Source organism: Engystomops pustulosus, chromosome 6 (assembly GCF_040894005.1).
Source record: "Engystomops pustulosus chromosome 6, aEngPut4.maternal, whole genome shotgun sequence".
Classification (NCBI taxonomy): Eukaryota; Metazoa; Chordata; class Amphibia; order Anura; family Leptodactylidae; genus Engystomops; species Engystomops pustulosus.
In genome coordinates this window covers 37812619-37839395 of record NC_092416.1, presented here as the reverse complement: position 1 = coordinate 37839395, position 26777 = coordinate 37812619, and the positions used below count along the sequence as shown (strand labels likewise).

The 26777-nt window shown below is 43.0% G+C and overlaps 1 protein-coding gene across 5 annotated transcripts in view; it reads left to right on the top strand.

Annotated features, from left to right (window-relative positions):
• The window catches only part of CADM1 (cell adhesion molecule 1), a 213155-nt gene that overhangs the window by 130735 nt on the left and 55643 nt on the right, over nucleotides 1-26777 (top strand). For all 5 annotated transcript variants that reach the window (XM_072155766.1, XM_072155764.1, XM_072155763.1 and 2 more), the window contains 4 exons: nucleotides 3196-3342; nucleotides 11301-11453; nucleotides 13849-13986; nucleotides 16978-17139. In XM_072155766.1, the coding sequence (XP_072011867.1) occupies nucleotides 3196-3342; nucleotides 11301-11453; nucleotides 13849-13986; nucleotides 16978-17139 (600 nt within the window). The remainder of the gene's footprint in view (nucleotides 1-3195; nucleotides 3343-11300; nucleotides 11454-13848; nucleotides 13987-16977; nucleotides 17140-26777) is intronic.

The following is a 26777-nucleotide window of genomic DNA, read 5'->3' as shown; positions in this document are numbered from 1 at the left end:
ACGCAGATTGATGCCGCCCTCTTTCTACAATACATTGTGTATGGATTTTATGCAGGGAAATTAATCTGCATTAGAGCGGGGACTGTCTATATTGGTATTCTCCATACGGCCGCTGCTATTTGTTTATTACACAGAGAGAATTAATCTTTCTAATACTGCGCTGTGTGCATTGTTACATTTGCGCATCACACGGATGGCAAGTGTCATGGAGCCTGGTGTTACGGATGCGAATATCTTTATTACTGACGCAATTATTATGCAGAAACCGCAGGATCTTGGTGTGCGACGGGGATGCGGTCATTTTGCTGCAATAGAAGGAAATGTTAATGCCGCAGTCAATAATGACTTTTGCCAAAATCCCTCACATCTGCTGCAGTAGAACGTTGTTAGTCTTTGTCCACCGATCTCCATGACTATGACATTTCCCTTCCTCCTCTTGTTATGCAAAAGTCTGAAAGCAGGTGGACTCTGAGGTCCTCTAAGATGGCAGAATGTATCTGTGTATCATCCTCCGTGCTCTGTGTATCATCCTCCCTAATATTAGCTCTCTCAAAATTCAGATTGCACACACAGACTTTACCAAATCCCCAAATAGAAAATAAAATAAGGACTTTATAACTTTCGTCCTGTTTATGTGATGGGATCACTACATCCATCCACTGGACTTAGTGCTGACCTGTACATAAATACTTCATGACGTCTGAGGCCAATTGCTCACAGGCACATTTTTGTTCTGACGATGAGTTGATCCATAGCATGAATGGGATATCCTTGATCCTACTGATAGGAGTGAAGTCTGCCAATTAAGAATATTATCTTTTTTTTTTTTATATTATTATTTTTTTTTTTATTTCCGGTCCCAAATTGGATGAGTCCTTTGAAGTAGCTTAAAGGAAATCTACAGTCAAAATCAAGCATGAGAACCAGGGACACTTACTCATGACCTTGTGGTAATATAGATATGTTATCCATGACCTCCTTCCTTTTAAAATCAACCTTTAGAAAAAGTTATGCTGATAAGCAAGAAGGGCTCTGGGGGGGCCCTCTGTGCTGTAGCTTGAAAGGTTGTTACACTTCTCCCTCCTACTGTGTGCTAAAATTCCCTGCTGCCCTGAGATGACAGCAGGAAGAGGAAACCGAAGCAACGGTAAGACTTGTTCCTTCAACAGTGTAGCTTCTTGTGAAGCCGCAGCACGGAGGGGCTCTGCTTACACTCCACATAGCACTTCTGACTCATTAGCATAATGTTAAAAGTTGATCTTAGAGGGAAGCAGGCCATGGATAACAAATATAAGAAGATTACCACAGTCACAGTGCCTGGACCTATGCGTAAGTGTCCCTGGTTTATCATGATGGATTTTGATTTTGGTAGATTTCCTCTAAACATTGTCACTTCTCTATCCTCATATAGACGTCTAAGACTCATTTCACACCTACGTTGGGACTTTCCGTTGCGCTTTCATGAAATGGAGTGTAACATGAAGTTACAACGTAGGTGTGAACTGAGCCTTATGTGTCAAACGGAAACAAAACTCTATTCAACTGCAGTTCTCCATAGACTCTAGACTAAGATTATGTTTCCCTATGTTCCAGCTTCATTATAGATCTTAACATCCATGAAAATATTTTGACACTCATTTGGATGTTATATTGCAGCGATGGTGAACCTTGCAGTGCCCAAACTGCAACCCCAAACGCCCCTTATTTATTGCGAGGTACCAACCAAAAATTAAAGCAGTAACTTATTGCTCCCTATTCCTCAACAACGTTTGATCATATTGGCCTCCTAAGGGCAACATGGAAAATTTGCAACATTTTAGCTTCTTTCCAGTGTCCCTCTGTACACAGAGAATCATGGGGCCAGCAGAAGGTCCTCCAAAGATAATTCGGCCCCGTCTACACATTCTCCCTCTTCCTACAGTCCCAAGTAGCGAAGCAAGTATCCGTTTAATATGACTGAAAGCAGCATCTTTTAAGTTGCTTGGAACTGCAGGAAGATTCTTTGAGTCCTGTCTGGTGTGCTGGGGCGATGGCCCGGGTGCCCACAGAAAGGGCTCTGAGTGCCACCTCTGGCACCCGTGCCATAGGTTCGCCACCACTGTTATATTGTATTGGTCTACCCTCCACCCTCTTTCCTATCCTTGTCTCTACCGATGACCTTCCAGCACAAACTCATAACCAGTATAGCCTCTCGGTGACGGACTCTGGTCACTTGCCTACATGGTTTATTATCCTCAGGGGCCAAGAGCCGGCAAATCTGTCGGAATGTCATCCCTTTAAGAGCTGAGTGACACGTTTTAGCTGTGATTAAGGATTGACGTCTACCCTCTCATACATGTGTAGTAGTCTAGATTTTTTTCCCCTTTTTTGCTTAAGGACCATTTCAGAATTCTATAACCAGACAGACCTCTTTTAGAAAATGCATGGCCACATCAGCGTTCTTGAAAATAGTCAATGTCCATGTGCATTCCCATGCAAGGACACATTATTCACCAGCCGATGCTCCAGTGTACGAGAGGTGAACGCTTGGATTCAGTGTCTTTAACCATGAATGTGCAGTCTTCAACCAGAACAGGTGGCCAGGACAGGGGGGAGCGCAGCTTCTCCTCGCTTCCCCACCAGTCAGGCTACTAAATGTACTTGGAATGGTTCCCAGTAGTGTGTGTCAAGTTTTCAGGGAGCCTGTTTGTGAGACACCCACTGAACAGACCTTCTTCTTAAATAATTAAAGTTTTTAAAGGGAAAAAAAAACGGCGCGTGTGAGTTCAATCTGTTGAACATGTGTTGAGGCACCAGGATAAGATGTTCTTTCCCTAGTACTACCTGGTAACTTAACTATATAGCGGATCCTTGCATCGGTAGGTTTTCTGTCCAAAGTCGTAAAGTACTTCTTCATGGTGTCGTCTCCCTTAGAAACAAGAATTATGGACCGCATAAAATCCTGAAGGCCTCGTCTTTCTGGGTAGGGATAGACCTGTCAATCTGCCTTGGACTAGTAGGGAGAAGTCAGCAGAGATCTGCCGAGATGTCCTTCCTGTCTCAGATGTGTTATGTAGTCAGAAATAGATGTATAGAAAAAGCATTTAGCTGGTTGTCACTGTAGTCAACTCTAACGACCACCGCCATCACTCAACGCTTTACATTCCTTCTTCTAATCCACGTCCTTAATGCTCATCATTCATTTTTCTCTTGCAGGAGAGCGTCAGAACCTTGAGACGGAGAATGTGACGGTGGTGGAAGGAGAAGTGGCAACTATAAGTTGTCGAGTCAAGAACAACGATGATTCTGTGATCCAACTGCTGAACCCCAACCGGCAAACCATCTACTTCCGAGATTTCAGACGTAAGTGACTTTAGACTGTGTTGGACTATTGGGGACTCCTCCTTCTATGCAGACTGTGTCTACTTTTGAGTCATAATTTTTATAGTTGTGCACACCTTGACATATTGGGGCACGTTTACTTACCTGTCCCGTCGCGATCCCCGAGGTGTGTTGTCCGACGAGGATTCGGAGCTGGCACGATTCACTAAGATCGTGCGCCCGATATCCTGCATGTGTTGCTCCCCGCTGAGGTCCGCCGGGGTTCACCATCTTCTTCCTGGTGCATGTGAGTGCTTGACTTGCACCACCATTTTGAATGTTAAATCCCGCGCTTAATCCGAATCAGTCGTGTTGTCTGGTGGCTGCGCCCCCTGATTTGTGTCACATGAAAATCTGCACAATTGCGCCAAAATCCGATGGTGTGCGCCAAAAACCCCAGTTAAATGCGGCGCAAAGTGGAAAAAGTTGGGAAACCGGCGGAAATGCGGACCTTTAGTAAATAAGCCCCATTATGGTCAGGTAGATTATATGTGGACCCATAAGTAATAGTCCTTGGTGGTAAAAGATTGATTGGCTGTGGAGTAATTTATAAATAGATTGTTGACTTCTGTACCTTTTATAACCCCTCATAGTTTCAGTTAGGGTTGTCTGAAATCTCTTTGTGTATTCCGATACGCCAATTATGGCTTTGGATGAACTATATGAACTTTTAATTGAATTTTTACACTTTTTCTAGAACTTGTTGCTCAACTGATCCTACTCTGTAACATGCTGCCTGTAGATTGTACATAGTGTCCTGTCTGTTATGTTATACAGCCAGAGGAGTTGAGCAGATTGTACCATGTTATAGATCAGCAAGAGCTAAGCAGATTGTACATAGTGTCCTATTTGCAGGCAGCATGCTATAGAGCAACAGGAGCTGAGTAGATTGTTCATACAGGGTCACTGGAGTTCCCAGAAAGTTCATTGTCTGACTATAATGCACTGTGCGGCTATTCACCAAGATCGTGCGCCCGATATCCTGCAAGTGTCGTTACCCAGCTCAGGTCCGACAGAGTTCACCATCTTTTTAGTGGTGCATGTGAGTGCTTGGGCTTGCGACACAATTGGAAAGTTAAATCCTGCGCTCAATCCGAATCAGTCAGACCCTCCGACGGTGCGGCCCCCTATTTGTGTTGCATGGAAGCCAGCGCTGCTGCACCACTAAAAGGGTCACATGCGCCACAATCCCAGCGCATACACTTCTTAAATATCTGCGCAAGTCGTTTTAGCTCCGAAAACGGTGCACAGTCTGGCAAAAATTGCATCCGTGACCTTTAGTAAATGAGCCCCATAGTGTCCTAGCTATACAGTTTATTCTGCCTTTATAAAACGTTGTCTGAATAAAGTACATCATGTGCTATCTGGACAGATGATCCTGGTCTATAACATGCTATCTGCAGATAGGACACTATGAACAATCTACTGGACTCTTCATGCTCCATAACATGCTGCCTGCAAATACAATCTGCTCAGCTCCTCCACTACAATATGCTGTCTGCAGACAGAATATTATCTAGAATCTACTCAACTTCCCCTCCTCTATAACATGCTACATCCATAAAGGACATTATATACAACCTGCTCAGCTTCCCCTGCTCTATGACATGCTGTCTATTTATAGAACGTTATATACAACCTGCTCAGCTTCCCCTGCTCTATAACATGCTACATCCATATAGGACACTATGTACAATCTGCTCAGCTTCCCCTGCTCTATGACATGCTGTCTACATATAGAACGTTATATACAACCTGCTCAGCTTCCCCTGCTCTATAACATGCTAGCTCCATATAGGACACTATGCACAATCTGCTCAGCTTCCCCTGCTCTATGACATGCTGTCTACATATAAAACGTTATATACAATCTGCTCAGCTTCCCCTGCTCTATAACATGCTACATCCTTATAGGACACTATGTACAATCTGCTCAGCTTCCCCTGCTCTATAGCATGCTGTCTACATATAGACACTATGGAAACCATTGAATGTAGCGTTGGTCTATCCAGTGAGATAATGAAATCTCTCTGTGATTCCATATGATATATTTTTTTTTTCTGTTCTGAGCCACAAATTGTCCCAAGAATAATTATTTAATGCAGTTGACTTGTTTTGACAGCTCCTGCGCTCCGCCGGCATGTTACATGTTTTATTACATACATCATGTTGCATTACATCAGGGTTTTGACAGTCGGTCGGTCACAAATGGTTTCTGATTTATTGATTGCTGTAGAAAAACCGGTCTGTCATCACAATCCACACTAAGCAGATCTGTAAAATTTAAGGGTCCACCAAATCTTTGCTGCACGGTAATGCAGTTACAATCCCCGGCACAGCTATGAACGCAGTTACTCCCTTATCGGATGTATCTGGGTAATGCATTATTACTTCCCGACTCTGTAGGACGGCTTATTACAGGTAATGTTACACATTTCTCAGCAGTACTTCTATTCCTTTCCCCTTGGCCTGATACCTAATGGTTTATTTATCCTCTGTATTTACTCTGCGCTTCCACAGTAAATGCACTAATGCAGTCTCTATGTTCCCTATAGTTTACACTCGGTTACCTATTGCTGTTTTTTTTTTGGTGCCATAGAAATATACATTTTTCATTTCAAAATGTAAGATTGAGGCATTACAGGTTAAAAAATTTTCCGGGGTTTGTTTTTCTAGTTTGTAGACCAGTCAAGAACCCTGGGGGTTTTTTTTTGTTTTAAAAGAGCATTAAATAAATAATTAAAAATTTATATTTTTTCAAAAAATAAACTTCCATATATACTCGGGTATAAGCCTAGTTTTCAGCACAAAAAAAAAATGTGCTGAAAACCCAAACTTGGCTTATACTCAAGTAAAAAAATATATAGGTTTTACCAAGTTTTTGTGGTAAAATTAGGGGTCTCTGCTTATACTCAAGTATATACCGTACCTTTTTTTCTTGATTTTCTAATTTCTTCTTGTCATATTCTTAAAACAATATTTTAACAATAAAAACAATTAAAACAATAATAAATCCTCTCTATATGTCGCTAGAGACCCGTTATACCCGATACTCCCATTTCTGTGACCCACCCCTAGGTGGCCGGAGCCTCCCCCATGCAGAGGGGACCTCCTCTAGGCGGCGGAGCCCTCCCCCAGGCGATGGCTTCCCCCACTCCACAAGGTTAAAACAATAGGTAAAGGTAACTCGTTGATCAAATTGCACCACTAAATTCCCGTACCTCCATTATGCAGCTGAGATTTAGGGTCATAAACTTGGTTTATCTCATGACCTTAAGTCCCCTGATTTGAAGAACAAAGCGTTGGTTTACTGACCATGGCGTCGTCAGGCGTGTACTATACATTCCCAGGAGGCCGAAGCAGACCCTCAACAACTTTTCATTTCGGGTATCTTTGAATTTCAGGATGTGGTGAGGTAAAAAGTTTGGGGCCCCTAAACCCGAGCTACATCAGCTGATGGATTACGAGCCCCAAAGACCTGACCATTCTTATTTGAGTACTGGTTCTCATTACGTTATAGGTATTCAAAGGCTTGTACTGGTGACGGCCCTTAAAGCAGCTGACCTTGTTCATAAGCCTAGTAGTGTTTCAAGGCTCTTTAATGGGTTGGACATTGACTTACGATGGCCGTGTAAAGCTGGCACTAGGAGGTTATGTACATACATTTTTGGCACTGGGCATTGCCTATAAGATTCCTACTAGACATCCCGGGGGAGATTTATCATATGTTTCTTAGAGATGAACTGTTCTAGTTAGCAACCAATCGGAGCTCAGCTTTCATTTTTCCACAGCTGTTTATAAAATTAAAGCTGAGCTCTGATTGGTTTCCATGGGCAACTAGAACTGTTGTACCTCAGAAACTTCATGATAAATCTCCCCCTCTGAGTGAGAATCTACCGCCCTACATTCTCTGGATAAGAAGCACCTTAGAGAAAGGTTTATAATGTTCTATAATTTTGCAGTGGGGGACATGGAGGAAACACATATAAACGTCTCTTTCAGGTGGTGTTTTTGGTCATAGTCAAACCTAGGACCGGTGTGGTGTAAGGATACATGGCAGTACACACTCCATCACGGCAGGCTTGTTATTGCATTGTAGGTTATTTATCACGTATGTGTGACTGCTAAGTTATGTTCCTAAACTATGTTATCCCCCACAATAGTGTTTGAAAAAATAAAAAGTGTGTAGATTTTATATACTTTGGATATCTTCCATGTGGACTTTCAGCTTGTGTAGAAATGTCTACTTTGACTGGGGTAGTACAATGATTTATATTTGTATTCCCTATGATTATATATCCTACGTGTCTCAGCATTAGCTCAAAATTATAGTTTCATCTAATCACTAGACTGCCACACCTTTTCTTCCTAGAGTGTATATAGTTTCTACGTGTCCTGATCGTCACCTAAGGAAAGGCTCATCCTTGACTCTTCAAAAAAAAGGACAAATCTGTGACAAAGATTAGTCACTTAATGGTTGGAATTAATTATAATAATGATAATATTTATTTATATAGTGCACACAGATTACGCAGCGCTGCACAGAACTTGCCAAATCAGTCCCTGTCCCCAATGGGGCTCACAATCTAATCATCCTACCAGTATGTTTTGAAGTTAGAGGAAAATGGAGGACCCGGAGGAAACCCACGCAAACACGGAGAGAACATACAAACTATTTGCAGATGTTGACCTGGGTGGGACTTGAACACAGGACCCCCAGCGCTGCAAGGCTGTAGTGAGCCACAATGCCGCCCCATTATGTGAACCTGCTGCAACCAACCTAAAAGGGGTTGTCCAGTCACAAGGGGGGTGACGGAGCGAACCTAAACCCCAATATTCAGTTATGTACCAAACTGTGGATGCAGTACCGGAACCAGAAATTCAACTAGAAGTCTGGGTTCGGTATTCGGGCTCACCCGAGCTCGATTCCAGCACTGATTGTGGGTGTTTAATAGAGATAAGAGGACCCCTTTAAGCCATACTTGGCATTTAAAGGGTTAAGTGTTGTAGGTGATACTGGTGAGTATTCGGATTCCTCTACCCAAACCGAGCTTTTGTTTGAGATTCAACTGAACTCAACCAAACCGGATCCTGAAAGGATCCCGGTTCGCTCATCAATACTTGCCGATTGTGTGGGTCACATCACAGGGACCCCCCACAGATAAGATTACATCACAGGGACCCCCCACAGATAAGATTACATCACAGGGACCCCCACAGATAAGATCACATCACGGGGGCCCCACAGATAAGATCACATCACGGGGGCCCCACAGATAAGATGACATCACGGGGGCCCCACAGATGTGATCACATCACAGGGACCCCCCACAGATAAGATCACATCACAGGGACCCCCCACAGATGTGATCACATCACAGGGACCCCCCACAAATAAGATCACATCACAGGGACCCCCATAGATAAGATTACATCACGGGGGCCCCCACAGATGTGATCACATCACGGGGGCCCCACAGATGTGATCACATCACGGGGGCCCCACAGATGTGATCACATCACAGGGACCCCCCACAGATGTGATCACATCACAGGGACCCCCCACAGATGTGATCACATCACAGGGACCCCCCACAAATAAGATCACATCACAGGGACCCCCATAGATAAGATCACATCACAGGGACCCCCATCGATAAAATCACATCACAGGGACCCCCACAGATCATGAGAACCAGGGCCTATTGTTCTTCAAATAAATGAGGGGGGTATTCACTGTGTATAGCACTAATGGTAGTATTCAAGCACTCCTGCTCTCTCTATCATTGCCATAGAGATAAAGCACAGAATAGAAAAGCAGGACACGTGTGACCAGCTGCTTTTTTCATTTGGGGGGTACCAAAGACCCTCATTCTTGGGTTTTGGGCCATCACAAATCAGCAACTCCTTCCTTGTACTAAACTACCTGTATAAAACACAAGCATTTGGGGACCTGCTTGGTACCTCTGGGATCACCTGTTGTCACAGAACAACCTCTGTTACATCTTATATTAGGGGAAACATTTGTTACTTCCTTCCTCTGAGCGCAGTTGATTGCTGTAAGTGTTACTTAGCGGCAGACAATATAGCTCATTACCCAGCATCCCCTTCTCTCTCCTCTGTGACTAATAACTGATTAAATGTGAACGCACCGCTCTCCCTGACCTCGCTTCATCTTTGTAAATCGGAGTCTCTCCTGACCACCTTAGCCTTCCACTGCGTTGCTAATATTCGCCCTCCAGGCACTTCGAGACCCCTCTTGTAATACTACGATTTGTCATTCAAATAGTTACACGGTCTTGGTTGGTTTAACTATCTGAACTCAGTCTCTTCATAAGCAGCACTTTTTATAGTCTGTAGATTTACTGTCTTTTGAGTATAAATGAAATGTAATATCTGTCTAGCCACTAGTAGTAGCCAGTACGGAAGAAACGTAACTCAACGCTTGGTATGTGAGGGCCACCCTTAGAGATGAGCGGACCAAATGTTTCCGTTCAAGTTCGCCGCTCTCGGCCTGGATATATATGCCGGACTATCAGCCAATCTGCAAAATTGATGCCCCTAGCTACTAGCTATCGCTATGATTGGCGAGGGGCCTGCAATATGTCGTGTGTGCTGAACCAATACAGAAACCTAGGTAATAGGGACGAGCAGACTGTTTTCTGTGGTTATATGGAAATGTGATCCTCCGTCTCTGCTTCCTCCGTCTCTGCTTCCTCCGTCTCTGCTTCCTCCGTCTCTGCTTCCTCCGTCTCTGCTTCCTCCGTCTCTGCTTCCTCCGTCTCTGCTTCCTCCGTCTCTGCTTCCTCCGTCTCTGCTTCCTCCGTCTCGGCCTCCTCCGTCTCGGCCTCCTCCGTCTCGGCCTCCTCCGTCTCGGCCTCCTCCGTCTCTGCCTCCTCCGTCTCTGCCTCCTCCGTCTCTGCTTCCTCCGTCTCTGCTTCCTCCGTCTCTGCTTCCTCCGTCTCTGCTTCCTCCGTCTCTGCTTCCTCCGTCTCTGCTTCCTCCGTCTCTGCTTCCTCCGTCTCTGCTTCCTCCGTCTCTGCTTCCTCCGTCTCGGCCTCCTCCGTCTCGGCCTCCTCCGTCTCGGCCTCCTCCGTCTCGGCCTCCTCCGTCTCGGCCTCCTCCGTCCCGGCCTCTTCTGTCTCTTCGGTCTCCTCCGCTTCAGATGAAGCTAATTATGTCCCTTCACGTCATCTGGTGCCCACAAATGATGGGGTAGGTTGTGTCGGTCAAAAATATCGGGCAAAACGACAACTGATGAATGTTTGAGAAGAGAATGGTGGGGGCGGGGCATAACTGTGTTAAGAGAAGAATGTTACTGCCACGTTGGGAGGAGGGATGTTTTTGGTTGAGTCTTATTATCGATCATCATTTTTATCATAAAACATCCAAGGTATCTCTTTAGCCAACCAATAACCTTTGTGCTTCTATGGGTTGAACATTGACCGAAGGTACCGAGTTTGAGAAGGAGTTTTTCCTAAATTGGAGAAGCTAGTTTGTAATACATTCCACCACAACTAGGATGAGAGTTCTTACTCCCCAGAAATACCTTGTGTGGTTGTAATCTGGTTGTGTCTGTTCCTATGTTTTGTCTAGGCAATTTTTTTTAGATTTTCGTGTTGTTTCCTGAACGACTGCTCATACTGACAATTGTATTCAATATCTATAAAACCAGAGCTTAGCCGGTTGCTCTCTGACGAGAAGTGTACTAAGAACTCCACATACTAAGTGCATTCCGATAAGTTGATTCCCAATACGTCCTGGCACTATTGATTTTTCTAAATAGTTTTCTTTTTAACTAGTCCATTTGCTGACTTAATGGTTTTTTAGTGTTTGCCTTTTGATACTTTGTATAATGTATTTTTCTGCCGGGATGGATATCGATAACCATTGTTGTGTAATTTTCTGAAAAGTAAAAAAAAATGTCTTTTATTCTTCAGCCTTGAAGGACTCGCGGTTCCAGCTGGTGAACTTCTCCAGTAGCGAATTGAGAGTTTCTCTAACAAACGTGTCCATCCACGATGAGGGACGTTACTTCTGCCAGCTCTACACAGACCCCCCACAGGAGGCGTATACCACCATTACCGTGCTCAGTAAGGACTTCCTCGTATTTCGGTTTCTCTGTGGCTATACATAGCTTGTGTTACTACGCCAGATTCTTTTTGTGTTTTATTCACTTTATACTACAATTGTATCGTTCATGTATGAAATGTGTGCCTGAAAAAAACTTTTTTTGCTACATTCAATTGACCCTCATTCCCATCTAATGTTTCATCCGTATCTGTTGCCTTCCCAGCAATATGTCCAATTATGTATCTAAGTAAAGTGGCCTTGTACCTTTTACTAGCTAGTGGTTGAACACTCAAAAAAAATTGACAGCTTTCTACCCAACTCGCCCATACACACACTCGGCGTGGCTGAGGATGCAATTTTTTAGGATGGGAAAATTGTATTAGCTGCTGAAAGACACCTATTCCATCACAATCCTTCTTTTGGGCCCACCCACTTATGATATTCGTAAAGAAACATGGATTACATTTTATCAAATCTAATCCTTTGTTTACTTAAAGGGGTGGTCCACCTTCAGCATATAATTGGTGGATACATCAGGTCTGTATTTGAGCACCTGTTGAATTTATGAGCTTTAAAGGGATTGTCCACTACCAGATAATAGATGTTGTTTGTGTATTTTCCAATATACTTTCTGTACCAATTCCTCACGGTTATACAGATCTCTGTCTGCTATGAATAGGAAGTTTTATTGTATACTTCCTGTGGATAAAAACTGGTCCCTGGTCATGTGACGTCACACAGGTGCACGGCTTGTTACAGTAATCAGAGCTGTGTGTTAAAAACAATTCGTGCACCTGTGTGACCTCACATGACCTGGGATATGAGGCTTGCACCTGTGTGTCATCACATGACCAGGGATATAACGAGTAGTGCACATGTGGGACATCACATGACCAAGGATATAATGAGCTGTGCACCTGTGTGTCATCACATAACCAGGGATATAACAAGCCGTGCACCTGCGTGACATCACATGACCAGGGATATAACGAGCTGTGCACCTGTATGACATCACATGACCAGGGATATAACGAGCCATGCACCTGTGTGACATCACATGAGCAGGGATATAACGAGCTGTGCACCTGTATGACATCACATGACCAGGGATATAACGAGCTGTGCACCTGTATGACATCACATGACCAGGGATATAACGAGCCATGCGCCTGAGTGACATCACATGAGCAGGGATATAACGAGCTGTGCACCTGTATGACATCACATGACCAGGGATATAACGAGCTGTGCACCTGTATGACATCACATGACCAGGGATATAACGAGCTGTGCACCTGTGTGACATTACATGAAAAGGGATCTCTTTTTGTCCACAGGAAGTAAACTGTAAAGCCTCCTGTTGATAGCAGACAGATATTTAGATAATAGGAATTGATACAGAGAGAATCTTGGGAAATTAAATAACTTTTTAATTACATAAACAATATCAATTTGCTGAAATTGGACAACCCCTTTAAATGTACATCATACATGATAAAACAACCAGCGGATAATCCATACAAAATTATTGGTGAAGGAGTACCTCATTCATGTGCATAAGAAATGTGGCTAATCTTGTTAAATCAATAGGTTTGGCCAACTTAGTAGGACACGTGTAACCTTATTCACTTAGAGGTGACTAACCAGCTGACTAATAACTGTTAATGCATGTTAATTTTAATAGAGTGAAGGACCCTCAGGTAACATTTGACAGGTTGTATCCCGACACGCTCAATATATACGTTTCAGACAACATCTGTCATTAAAGAGCAGTAACCTCAGACGCTTCCATCTAAAATTTAATGGTCCACTAAAAATTTGCTCTATATATTTTTTTTATAATATCAAGTTTATTAAAACAAAACATGGGCCCTCTAATCTTCTCCCACGAACTACAGACCCTAGACCCATCTCCTTCAATTACCACAGATTCCCCACCCAATACACAACATTCAAGAAGGCCACTATAGGAGTGTCCCAAATCTCTAAACCCCAAGCATACATCCATGGTTTCCTAAAGTTAGGGCTAAAGCAGGGAACTTACACCACATTGCTGCCTAAAGGGCTCCTTGCTTCACAGTGATATTTGAAGCAAGGATTCCCTTTGTCCCCCTTGAGCAGCCTAGCTGTGTAATGATTATACAGTGTAATGGTGTAACGTATATCACTATGATGCACGAGGTCCCGCCCCCAGCACGGTGGTCGATCCATGAAACGGGACACGGCACGCCCCATTACTCATGGGCCAACCATGCCCTTGTGTTTTAGCCCTTAGATAGAATCTTTTGCTTTTCACCCCACAACCCCCACCACTTATGTATATTTTTATTTACACCTGTATGAATGTTCTTATATTATTGACTATACGTAAAAACATTTCCTACAATTTTCACCACTTTTTTGTTATCGTTTCAGTTCCACCAAACAACTTGGTGATAGATGTGCAGAAGGACACGTACGTAGAAGGAGAAGAGGTGGAGATGAATTGCACGGCCATGGCCAGTAAACCAGCGGCGGTAATACGCTGGTACAAGGGAAATCAGGAGCTGGAAGGTGAGATACAATAGTGTTAGGTGCAGGTGAGACACGGGGCAGTGTATGGGCATTTGTGGGGGGTAGTTTCTAATCACTTATTAAATTATAAATTATAGTTCTAGTAGGGTTCATCACATTCTCTAAATACGACCGAATGCAAATGTGATAATATGAATGATGTGTATTGTAGGTTTTAATCACTTTTGCAAGGAAAATATTAGTTTAAAGGGAACCTGTCATCAGGTTCAAGAGTTTTTTTTATTTTTTTATAGTAAAACGGTCTTCTTCCAAAAAAAGATAAGATGAAAGTGTACCTTCCTGTATGCAGAGCTGTGTCCCTAGTCCCATGGGAGTGGTCAGTGAGGAGCGGGGAAGACTTGTATGACGTCCTGAGAGGGGGAAGCGACGGGGGGAGATGATTTGGGGGGCATGGGAGTTTTTTTTAAATCCATGCATGTCAGAGCAGTTTCCTGTGGGTGGGAAACCGCTCCTCACTGGCCACTCCCATACTCTGCATACAGGAAGGTAAACTTTGTTTTGGTTTGTTTTGAACCCTAACTTTTTCAGTGTTCTAATGTAATTGGACTTGTTTTTTGCAGGATTAGGCTACATTCACACTGCCGTATGGAGGACGTATATACGGCCGATATACGTCCTCCATAGACGGCAATGGGCGCACGGCGCCCTACGAGAGCGGTACGGTGCAGCACACGTGCGGCACCGTACCGCTCCGTACCCGGAAAAAGATAGGACCTGTCCTATCTTTTACCGTAATACGGCGCCGCGGCCATATATCGCTATGGAGAGGGGCAGGGGTCTGCTGCGCTCACCTCCTCTCCCTGTGCACTGCCGTTGCCCGGTACGGTACGGGCGGGCAGCGGCAGTGTGAATATAGTCTTACTTGTAGTTTTTAGTGCTCGTTTAAGCCTATTTTTTTACATCTTTTTATAGTTCTTTTTTAATTCTGTGAGAGAGGGTTACAAATGAGCAAATCTACCTCTTTTTTTTTTTTCATAAGTTAGTTTTCTTGTTGTGACTCTGATCAAGTTTATCAGTTTGGGGCCAGTTGCACACATGCAATTTTTTACAATAGTCCTAGTCTTAGTCTTCATCGGACAGAACTTTGACTTATCGATAGTTTATTTTGCCGTTTGTTTCATAGTCCATCGATACGATCCTGACAGATCAGAGTATTGTATAATGGGGTTTATTCTGAGTCTATCGTGAAACCGGCCCATTTAAGTCAATGGGCGCGTGAAAAAAAAAAAAAAGACGGCACTGGGATGCCATTTTAGTGTGTCCAGATTTTCATGAAATAACGGATTGAAGCACTGGGATTGAACTTTGACCAAACTCTAATCAAACTTCTGCGATTGTGGTCAGTAAATGTTTGGTCAGTATATGTGTGCAGCTGGACTCGGGCTAGTGTAAATCGTATGATTTTGACCATTGTTTGGTTACATTTCAGTCTGAGTGGGATCAGACCATCCATTTTTGTAGTCTTAGTGTCATGAATGAAACACAGGTGTGAAAAATGGACCGGACTACGTTGGCATCCTGGCGCCACCCAATGGTTTTCCACACACCCTTTGACTTCAATGGGCATGTTTCACACAAAATTTTATGCTGTCATGGGAACAAGGATTATCAATAAAGCTTTATTACAGACCCCTTAAAGCTGATCATTGCAGCCTGGGACTATAGTAACATCCAGAGACTTCACCAGATGTCACAGGGGGTAGAGAGGTCCCTGTGTAACTATGGGTGTCCATAAGTCTGGGACTGCCTATATTTTGCTATGCCCATGTCTATCAATGAGTCACTGGGGCACATTTACTTACCCGGTCCAGTCGCGATCCAGCGGCGCGTCGTCTGACAAGGATTCGGGTCTGCCAGGATTCACCAAGGTTGTGCGCCCGATATCCAGCAGGTGTCGCTGCTGCGCCGAGGTCCGCCGGAGTTCACCTTCTTCGTCCCGGTGCATGTAAGTGCTGATCTTGCAACACAAATTATTTTTTAAATTCTGCGTTTTTTCCGAATCCGTCGGGTTGTCTGACGGCCACAAAACCGACGCTGATGCGCCAAAATCCCGGGGCAATTCGGCGCAAATCGGAAAACGTCGAGAAACCCCACCCGATTCGGACCCTTAGTAAATGAGCCCTATTGTTCTGTCCAAGTACTGTCCGATGTAGACCCGAACAGCACACAAATTGCCCAAGACCTTAGGTCGGTTAAGATCTGTTACTCATAAACCCCATCGAAACAACACACAGAACCAAGCCGTAAGTTCATCTCCTTTGTACGTGCAGCAGACAGCTCTGGAACCTGGAAAAACCCTTTAATTCTTTTTTATTTTTTATAAATTTTATTAAGTAACCTTTTTTTTTATCTGTAACAGTTCTCATCATATCTACTATGGAAATTTCCATTCCATCATTTATTTTCTTCTGCGTCAAGTGTCACATCCCTGTGAATGATGGACATCAGTGGCACCAGATGAACTTCATAGACTATAATGGCGTCATTCGGGTTTCTCTCACGGGGTCTCGCATTCGATCAGTAATAATAGTGTATCATGCTAAGTCGTTTTGCCTGACATTTTTTTTGATGGAGCCTCCGATGCAGATTACTAGGATGCTTACTTAGGCCTGCTGATTGTCATTCACCATCGAGAACCGATAGCGACTAAGCCAAGAGTTCAGACAAAAAATTCTCTCAGTAAAGAGCTTGAAACAAAGCACCTGGGTGGTTAGCATTTAGAGAGCCATCATAAAGGCTTCTCTGACGAAAATTGGATGAGAAAATTACATATTACGTTGGTAACTGTAGATCAGGTCATCCTGACATCTTGGTAAATACAAACCTGGAACTAGGACATGGACTGCTGAATTCTCCGCAAGCTGCGAGCTACAATGCACCGGGCGAGATTAAGGAGATGTAGGCTAGATGAGGAGTATAATACATTGTACATGAAGATGTAGTAATGTGACTTCTCCTGGATATTCACAGGCGGTAAGACGGAGGTGGAGGCCATGGACAATAAGATGTTCCGAGTACGCAGTCAGATATCGGTCACGGTTCTTCGAGAAGATGATGAAGTCCCTTTTGTGTGTCTCGTTGACCATCCTGCTGTGAAGGACCTGGAGACTCGGCAGTACATTGATGTGCAGTGTGAGTAATCTCTTACTTGGGTACATTGGGTTCTTGTCTCTTCATATGGGTCAAGAGGATCTTTTGTGCCCCTCAAGCTCTAGAGATGTCTAAAGCGGCTTGTCAGTACATTGATATGCAGTGTGAGTAATATCTTGAGACTAGTTTATGAATGTGGCTCGTTTAGTGTATTACTAAAGCATGACATGAAAAAATGTATTCTTAATGGGTTCTATTATTTGAAATTCTACAACCATAAAGGGCCTCTGTCATTAGCTTTTACTCCACTTAACCAACAGTACTCTCCAATGTCCAATCTATAATTTCCCATTTAATGTAAAAACCTCCACATTTTACCTATATATTGTGGTCTATAGCATCTAGAATCATGTTCTGGTGTAATTGTAAAGATGAGAATTTAATCTTTCAAAACGCAGCATGTTTGTGGAACACTGAGCTGAAGAACCAGACATACAGGCAGGTGAATAACATTGTTGAGAGTTGGATCTTTTTCTGCAGCTCACGTTTCCAGCTACTTTAACTACCTGTATCTCCGGTTCTGTAATGCACAGAAACACAATCATGTTGCCTTTCGAAAGAAGAGATTTTAATCTTTACAATGGCACCAGAACCTTGTCTGTAGTTGCTTAAAGAACTCCTCCTGTCCGTTTCGGGCAAAAAGTGACTCTTCTAAGGTCACTTGCATATGGCTTTGTTGGAAGTTTTTTTTTTTACAGATGAGTTTTGTGGATGTATGTAACTAGGCCCAGATATCACTTTCAGATATGTTGATGTCAAATGTTTCTTCACTTGTTCTTTATACAGAGACTGTAAGCTATGGGGGTCTCTTAAAAAGTGAACATAGACGTGATTATGTGTCACCGTGGTGCTCCACATGAAAGGACTAGATAGGGGGACTGAAGGGGGTATGTAATAGTCACATATATATTTTATATATTACTCTCCCTGCTCGCTACAATGCCCATATATTTTAGGTTACTTATTGATCCTATGACCTGCCACTATTCCTGCTCCCCCTAGGTTATCAGTGAGGGGCCTGATACCACCACACTGTGTACAAAGCTCAGTACATTGGTTGGTGCAGGTTTTGGGTGTTAGACCTTCAGGATCTCCAATGAAGAAGAATGGACCGTTAAAGGGGTTGGTCACTTTAACTCATGGTGTGTGGTAATTTACCAATATACATCTATTAATAGTTCTGCTCTGCTTTCTTGATATGTAATATAAAGCCTCCTGTCTTTTACCTCATCAGCCAGACATTCCTGTACATAATATGGCCGCAGATGGAGGGTCATGTGATCTCTATCTGCCAATAAACAATCGTCCTGCCAAGACCCTAATCTTATAATCATTAATACTATTATAAGGTACTGGCAGGGCGATTGCTCATGGACATTTGAAGATTACAGGACTTTCCATCTGCAGCTATTCTATCGACAGGAATGTCTGGCTTATGAGGTGAATATGTAAATAAGTTTTCGAGGATGGGATAAGGAAAACCACGCCTCTTTTAGATACCTTGTAAGGCAGCTCCCTTGATATCAAGCATGACCTACAAGAGGCCTTATGACATGATTCTGGATCAAAACCAAACCAATATATCTATTCCTGATGGAACAGACTCCCAACTGTAGACAGCACTGTTTGGACCTGGTTGGGTCTCTTCAGTACAGCGTAGGGAACTGGTTTGGCCGAGTTAGAGGCTTGTGACTTACTTCCTGACCCTAGTCACAAGCCTCTCACCCAGCCAAATTAGTTCCCTAAGCTTTACTAAAGAGACCCAACCAGGTCTCGCTTGATGTCAAAGGGGCCTGTCTTACAACGTAGCTAAAAGAGACATGGTTTTCCTTTTCCCATCTTGGAAAACTTATTTATATATTTTCCCAGAATCCCCTAGTGGACCGTCCATGGCTATAAGTCTCCACATGCCCAGGGCTGCTATGGTGGGGGGTGTTTGGGTTAGTGTTACTGTGTTCAGGGGCCCTGAGGAGGATAAGGGGCCCCAAGTTGCAGAAAACCCTCCTCCTCCCTTGGTGCAGGGAACTCGCTGTGCCCACAGGGCCGGATTATCATTTTCTGGTGGGGGGTGGGGGTGCTATCAGACTCTGTAAGGGGATCTCTTACTTCCTGGCTGATGAGGTAAAGTACAAGAGGTGTCATTTCTCATATCACAAAGCGGAGCAGAACATTTAATAGATATATATTCGTAAAAATACCTAATATCCTGGTGGACCTAGACCATGGATACATCGTTCAGTCCCAATAATTTTTTTCTTTTTTTAATTTTTCTTTTTTTCTTTTTGACATGTATGGGCATATGTAGGTCAGATGCAAGAACTACATTAATTGTAAATCTTGATCCTATAAGACAGTAGGAATCCAATGAAATCACTGGACTCTTAAAGGCTTCATTGCATAAGGTTGTTAAAGGGGTGTGCAAATTGGGCGAGTACTTGAGACGGTTGGTGACATTTTATTGTGTCATTTCCTAATGCTTTCTTGTATTTGTGACAAACCTGGTGCCGTAGCTTCAATCTCACCCCCCCCCCCCATCTATTGCACATGACTGAGGCTAAATTCACTTCCGACGCCTCATATTGCAAATCCCGAAGATCAGCTCAGGTTCCTGACATAAACATGAAGGCTGCTGTACTACGAAACTAGAATTAACCCCTGAATGCATCAAGAACCTTTAGAAAAAAAGTTTTTTCATTTTTTATTTATTTTATTTTTTTATACCATCTGAAATGGGGCTTTAATTGATCCATTTATGTACATGGGATGAATTGGTTATGATGTGGTGTATGTACCTTGAGAGTTGTCAGATCTTCAATTTATGTTGTTTTATATTTGGGTCAGGAGGCTTTTTTTGTGCCTCTAGATCTCTATAGGGTTAATTTGTCACCATAAAAAAAAAAAACTATAAAAAAAATATAAACTTCATCAATTTACAAGACTTCTATGAGAAAGCGTCTGCTCATAAATTGAGTGTCTATGTTCGGAAAGGGAAACGCGTACGTGATGTGGCCACCAGGGGGCGATAGCGGCAGAGAAGACGACAAGCAGGTGCGCAAATTACAGAACTAATTAAAATACTTCTTGTCCTCTCATCTCTGGATTTATTATTTCATCACACCTAAGAGTTTATCAGAGACGGGTTTTCATTAGAAGACGTTGTATGTAATATCATTAGTGAGAGCTTTACCAGACGGCTTCATATTTTGTATTTATAAAAAAAAAAAAAAGTTTCTCTTTTTTTCTTTTTTTTTTCCTCAGTGCGGAATTAATGATGACATATTTTCAGTATTTATTTAAAAAAAAAAATACTGGCAACTACAAACAGCGCTCTACTGCAAAAAAAAATTATGGGGAGATTAAAATGTGTTATTACGGTAAATATATGATCAAAATGATATAATTATAATATAACATTAGCATAACATTCGGATAGATCTTGGGTCCCTTTACTACTTGCTATTTTGTTGTCCCCTGTTGTACCGCTCTAGCTCCGGGCTAGGTACTTCTTTAATTAATTTAATAGCTAGACCCCAAAAATAATGATAGTAGTAATAGAAGTAGTAGTACTAATTTTAATGAGTCATTTCATTGCTGCACCTACCACTGATGCTATGGTTGCCATTAAAGGGAACCTGTCATCAGCAAATGGAGTCATAAACCACTACCAGTATGTTGTGAAGCAGCTTAACACCTTCCAGATCATGTTTCTTCCATGGGCCAGTGTGGTGGCATCATCCAGAAAATCAACTTTGAAGTGAGATGTATATTGGTTGTATAAAGTCAAGGAGGCGGAGACTTTTGCACTGAAGTCCAGCTCTCCCCACCTCTGAACACTTCCTCCTGTGATTGACATCATGTACCGGACTTCAGGAGATCTGGTTAGTGATGTCTCTGGATAGGGGGCTGTCTGTTACATTGAGGTGGAGAGAGCTGGACTTCAGTGTTAAACTATCCGCCTCTTTGATTTTATACAACCTATTTACATCTCACTTCAAAGTGGATTTTCTGGATGATGCCTCCACATAGAGACATGAAAGAAACAAGATCGGGAAGGTGTTAAGCTGCTTAACAATATACTTGAAGTGATGTATTGGGTCACTTTTTGCTGACAGGCTCCTTTTTACCATGATGACCTCATCAAACTTTTTTTTTTGTTTTAAGAAACAAACAACTTTTTTCTTAAAGGGATAGTCATTGGAAATCATGACATTGCTGTATCTTTTTTTACTCCATGTTTCCTTGGAGCCCCAGTTCTGATCCCATCCTCCATACTGACCTCCATCATCCATTATGTCACACTGTAAGGTCCATGGTGGGGTATTACTGCATGTAGAGGACCCTAAGCCCACCAGGGCTGGCGTTTATATAGCCTATAAGCATTACTCCTTGTTTTTTATTCAGCTGAAAATACTCAGTATTCAGCTAGTGTTTGCCAGGAATCAAATCTGGGATATTTGGGATCTCTTCCCGCTTTATCCAAACAGCAAAACCGCATGTTTGTACATATGGCTTCCGCTATAATCCTGTTTATATGGGGTTTTTTTTCCATTAAGGAAATGCTTCCTATTGAAAAACCACACAAAGAAAAACACAAAATGAGACCATTTTAGGATACAAGAGCACCACATTTATTTATTTATTGAATTTATTAACTTTTTTGCCAGGGGGGGTATGATGACTTAAATTGGGTGCGGCTTAAAATGACCATATTTGCAAACAAAAAGGCTAAAAAGGCAGGAAGCTATTCTAAATTAAGGCTGAATAAGTACACTGCACGTTTGTATAGATTACTTAAAGGGAACCTATCACCACATTTTTCACAAATAGCGCTAGAGGCAGGTTCCCATAGAGCCCTAATTACTAATGCACTATGTATAGCTAAAAATTGTTCCCCCCAGAACCCCATATATTCAACTTTATAATTCTACCTGGTGTCCAGGGAGATGTATAGCAAGTCGAGGTGGGCGTGGCCTCTTTGGGCTGACATCATCACAGGTCCTTTAGCCACATCTAGCTCATCCCTTTCTCAGCATTCAGTAATGTCATGTGACCAGGGTGACATTGCAGGTCCTTTAGCCTCTTAACATTAGAAAACTGTACCCCATGCATATATATCAGATCAATTAAATCACAGCATGCCTGCTTGGAGAGAAGTAGAAGTCCATGAAGGCATGCTATGATTTAATTGATCAGATATATATGCATGGGTACAGTTTGCTAATGTTGGGAGGCTACAGGACCTGCGACAAGCTCACCCTGAGGAGGCCCACCCCCTTCCTTGACTCGCTATAGGTATCCCTGGATACCAGGTAAGATTATACAGTTGATTATATGAGGATCTGAGGGAAACAATTTTGAGTTAAAAGAAGGGGGTCATTTAGTTACTAGGGCTTTAAAGGAACCTGCCACTAGCTTTTATTATGATAAATGTGGTGAAAGATTCCCTTCAGAGGGGTAAGAGAATTCACCAATACACTTAACTGCCTCAAATCCTTTTTTTTTTTTTTTTTGCAGTTGTCTATTCCCTCAATTATCATGTGGTATAAATTGGTGTCGTGTCATTGAGGTCCCAGTGGTGATGCGGCCATGTTGAGGTCTTGGCAGTGATGCCGCTGAGTTGAGGTCTCTGTCATAGCAGCAATGTTGCCATGTTGAGGTCTCGATCACGGCGGTGGTGTTGCCACTTTGAGGTCTCTGTATTTATGTTGCCATGTTGAGGTCCAGGTCACGGCAGCGATGTTTCCACATTGAGGCGTAGATCACGGCGGCGGTGTCGCCACATTGAGGTCCAGGTCACGGCGACGATGTCCCCACGTTGAGGTCCAGGTCACGGCGACGATGTCCCCACGTTGAGGTCTAGGTCACGGTGGCAATGTTGCCAGGTTGAGGTCTCGGTCACACGGCAGTGTCGTCATGTTGAGGTCTAGGTCACACGGCAGTGTCGCCACGTTGAGGTCTAGGTCACACGGCAGTGTCGCCACGTTGAGGTCTAGGTCACGGCGGTGAAGTCACCACATTGAGGTCTTGGTCATTGTGACGGTGTCGCCACGTTGCAGTCTTGGTTACAGTGTCAGCAGAATACCGGTCCTATAAATGCATTTGATATATATTCTAAGAACTTGGTTGACGCATGCGCCTAATTTCCACCGCAGTAGGAATGTGCCTAAAACAGTATCCGAGATGTTTTCCTTGAGCTCCAATTTACTTTCCGCCAACATGTCCTTGTATAAAATAACGAAGCCTTTCTGTTTAATCCTAATAAACTAGCGCCTGCTTTCCCACTATTCATACATTAACCACAACGTATACAATATGTATGTTCCGGAACAATCTGCTGTCAAGACAGTCTGCAGCTTTATCCCTATGTTAATGGTCAGATGACTACAATGTTTACACAGCAAGCGAATTAGTCGATGGAGAGTGCTATGTTACCAGCAAGAAAACCTCAGTAGCGGTGGGAAGCCTATCCTGATAACAGATGAAGGAATCCGCCGCGCACTTAGCTGCCGCAGCATTATATACGTGGTATTAATGAGCGCCACCGCCATCGACGGTTCAGCCTTGTTAACTGTATATCCCCTGTGCGTCTGTTATAACCATTTACAGTAAAATATGTAGTGAATGTGGAGAGCTTACGGAGAGTGTTAATTGGAACCACCGTACTGCGGGGTCCCCATATTAAATATTCAGGTGCCGTATAAATAGGAGAAGTACAAATGCTGCAGGATTTTCCCAGGCCTCGTGACTTGAATGCCCGAGCAGAGGCCTGGTAATAAATGTGTAATGGTAGTGAAAACTGATGAGATGTAATGTGCTGTCAGCCCTCTCCTGCTGATCGTATGGAAATGGGATGGATAAAACGCTCGGCCTCGCCGTTCCTCGTAGGTTCTGTCCCCCGCCCCCCTCACATCCCACGTTCTCAGTAAGGAGATCCTTCTCATAGATCCAGATGATGGGCAGATTGGCGCTGGAGGAAGGTCACCTAAGCCCGGGGACTGTAAATCCTCTCGTGTCAACCTCCGAGACATCCTTCTTCACTAATGACGCTGACCAATCTATAATGAGGGCACCCATAATTTTTTTTTCTCCGATTGATTACTAAACATTCTGTTAAACAAATGTAGCGACCCAATCCATGCGGAGGACGACCTCCAGACTGATTTCCATTATCACTCACTTTAATGATTATGTCCACTTGTCAGGGAGACACCGAAGGCCTCCGCCCCAAGGTTACAGGTTTTAAATTAAGGGTCTAAGGGTGAATTGTTGAAAATTTCTCTGACGGAAAATCGGTTCTATATTACTGCGTGGGGGAAGTTTTTGTATCACACACATGGATCAGATAAATGGTACAGAAACTTCTTCATAAAATCCCAAAATCTCAGTTTTCCAACATCTCAGTATCTAAAATGGTAGGACTTGTTGGGTATTCCCAGGGGAGTGCTTAGTATTTACCAAATGTTATCCAATAAATGAAATAACTTCCAACACCCAAGCTTCATTGATTCACATGAGGACAGGAAGACTTGCCCCATCTAGAATGAGACCACAGAAGAGTAACAGCAGGCAACTTGCTTAAAAAATGTTTTTTTGAGATGTAGAGAGAACATCACAGGACGACTCATGCTGCTCCCCAACTTCCAACAATGGCAACGTCCGCTACTAAACTGAACCCTAGCTGACTTTGGTAGGATTTGAACCTACAACCCAGGCGGTTTGGGTTGTTAGCCCAGGACCCAAGCATTCTAGGGGGCCCATGGCCATCCAAACCATGCATTATATTATATACTGAGAAGGACCCTCACCCATGAAATCCTCATACATTTGTTTCTGCTCTCAATACACATTTACTTTAGCTTTTTCACTCCCTTTTTAACCCCTTAAGAACTTTATAGTGATGGTATTTATTATTCCATTCTGTGTATTGGGAAGCAGGAAAAAAGATTGTGAATGCAGTGAAAATGATGAAAAACCGCATTTGCTCTATTTTTTTGTGGGCTTGGATTTTACGGCTTTCAATGTGCGCCCCAAATGACATGTCTACTTCATTCTTTGGATCAGTCCGATAATGGAGATATTTGTATAGGCTTTATAATGTTTTCATACATTTACAAAAATGAAAACCTCCTGTAAAAAAAAAAATCATTTTGCCATCTTTTCATGCTGTGGGTGGTGTAATTTTTGAGACTTTTGATGGCATTTTAAATGCTACCATTTTTAGGACTGTGCGACCTTTTTTGATCACTTTTTATTGATTTTTTTTTTTCAAATGGCAAAAAATTACTATTTTGATCGGGCATTTTTGGATGCAGCGATACCTAATGTTTTTGTGACTTTTCCTGTTTATTTATATTTATATCAGTATGGCAGTATATGGGGATTTTGCACACCATCTATTACAATGTGCAAATCGCACATTGTAATAGATGGCCTAAAACATGATCGCCTCGAATCTTTGTGTGACCCGAGGCTGTCAAGGCAACGGATCGCCGCTCCCCGATGACGTCATGGGGAGCGACGATCTGAGCCAAGATGGTGCCGCCCACTCGTAATTGCCGCCAGAAAACACCCGGTGAGTATTAAGAGGGCTCAGCCCATGAGCCCGCTTCATACCACCCTCCCCTTACGCAACAAGATGTACAGTAAAGTCTTTTTGCATTATACGTTAAGGTCCTTTAAATTTCCTGAAACCGCAGATTGAAAGCATCCTCCAAGAAGCTTAATTTTAGTCCCATGTGTAAGAAGTGATTTCCCGATTTGTAGGGGCTATAATATTCCTACAGCCCAGAGCCCATGGCAGTCTTAATCCGCCCCTGATAGTGTTCCACCAGAATGGACTAAACTTAACCACAGTGGAGGATATTGGTCAAGTCTTATTTTTTTTTTTTTTGCTTCATGTGGATGGTCAAGAAGTGCCAATCATTTACATGGGTAAGAGATGGCACCAGGATGCACTATTGGCATGCTGATGGTGGTAGTGTATTGTTCTGTTTAGAAACCCTAGGTCCCTGGCAGATACCAGCTACTTGAACATTGTATGGTTTTGTGAAGCTACAGTCTGCATCCTTCGTGACATGCTTGGGGTTGAAGCTTGGAGACCACCGTCTTGGGAGCTTGTGTATACTATTCTCGAAGACCTTAGTCTTACTGCTGTATTTTGACCCTCCTCTCAATAATAGCTCCAGTACCCATCATCATGTTCTCTTTTCATTGACCACTACCTCCACTCATCTGTATAATTTATCTTCTACAATCTTTTTGCTCTAAACCCAACTCTCCTCTTCCGTCGCAGAGCTGCTTATTCTGTCCTCTGTAATGTATCTAAATTGAAAGTATTGTGAAGTAATGTCTCCGTAATTGGCAAACAGAAATGATCTGATCTTCTTAAATTGGCAGGTAGTGGAATTTCCAGCGACTCTTAATGTGTAATTCATTTATTCAAACTTAATGTCCATTAACATTTAGCGAGCGCTCGTTAGCTTTAATAATGCATTTCTACCTTTAGCTTCAGCCACCAAAAGCCAGATTTAGATCAAAGAGATGAAGCCTCATCAGATAATAAGACTTCCTTGGCTCCTGATGTCTTCGGCCTTTCTCTTGCCCTTCAAGTCAGAGGTGGT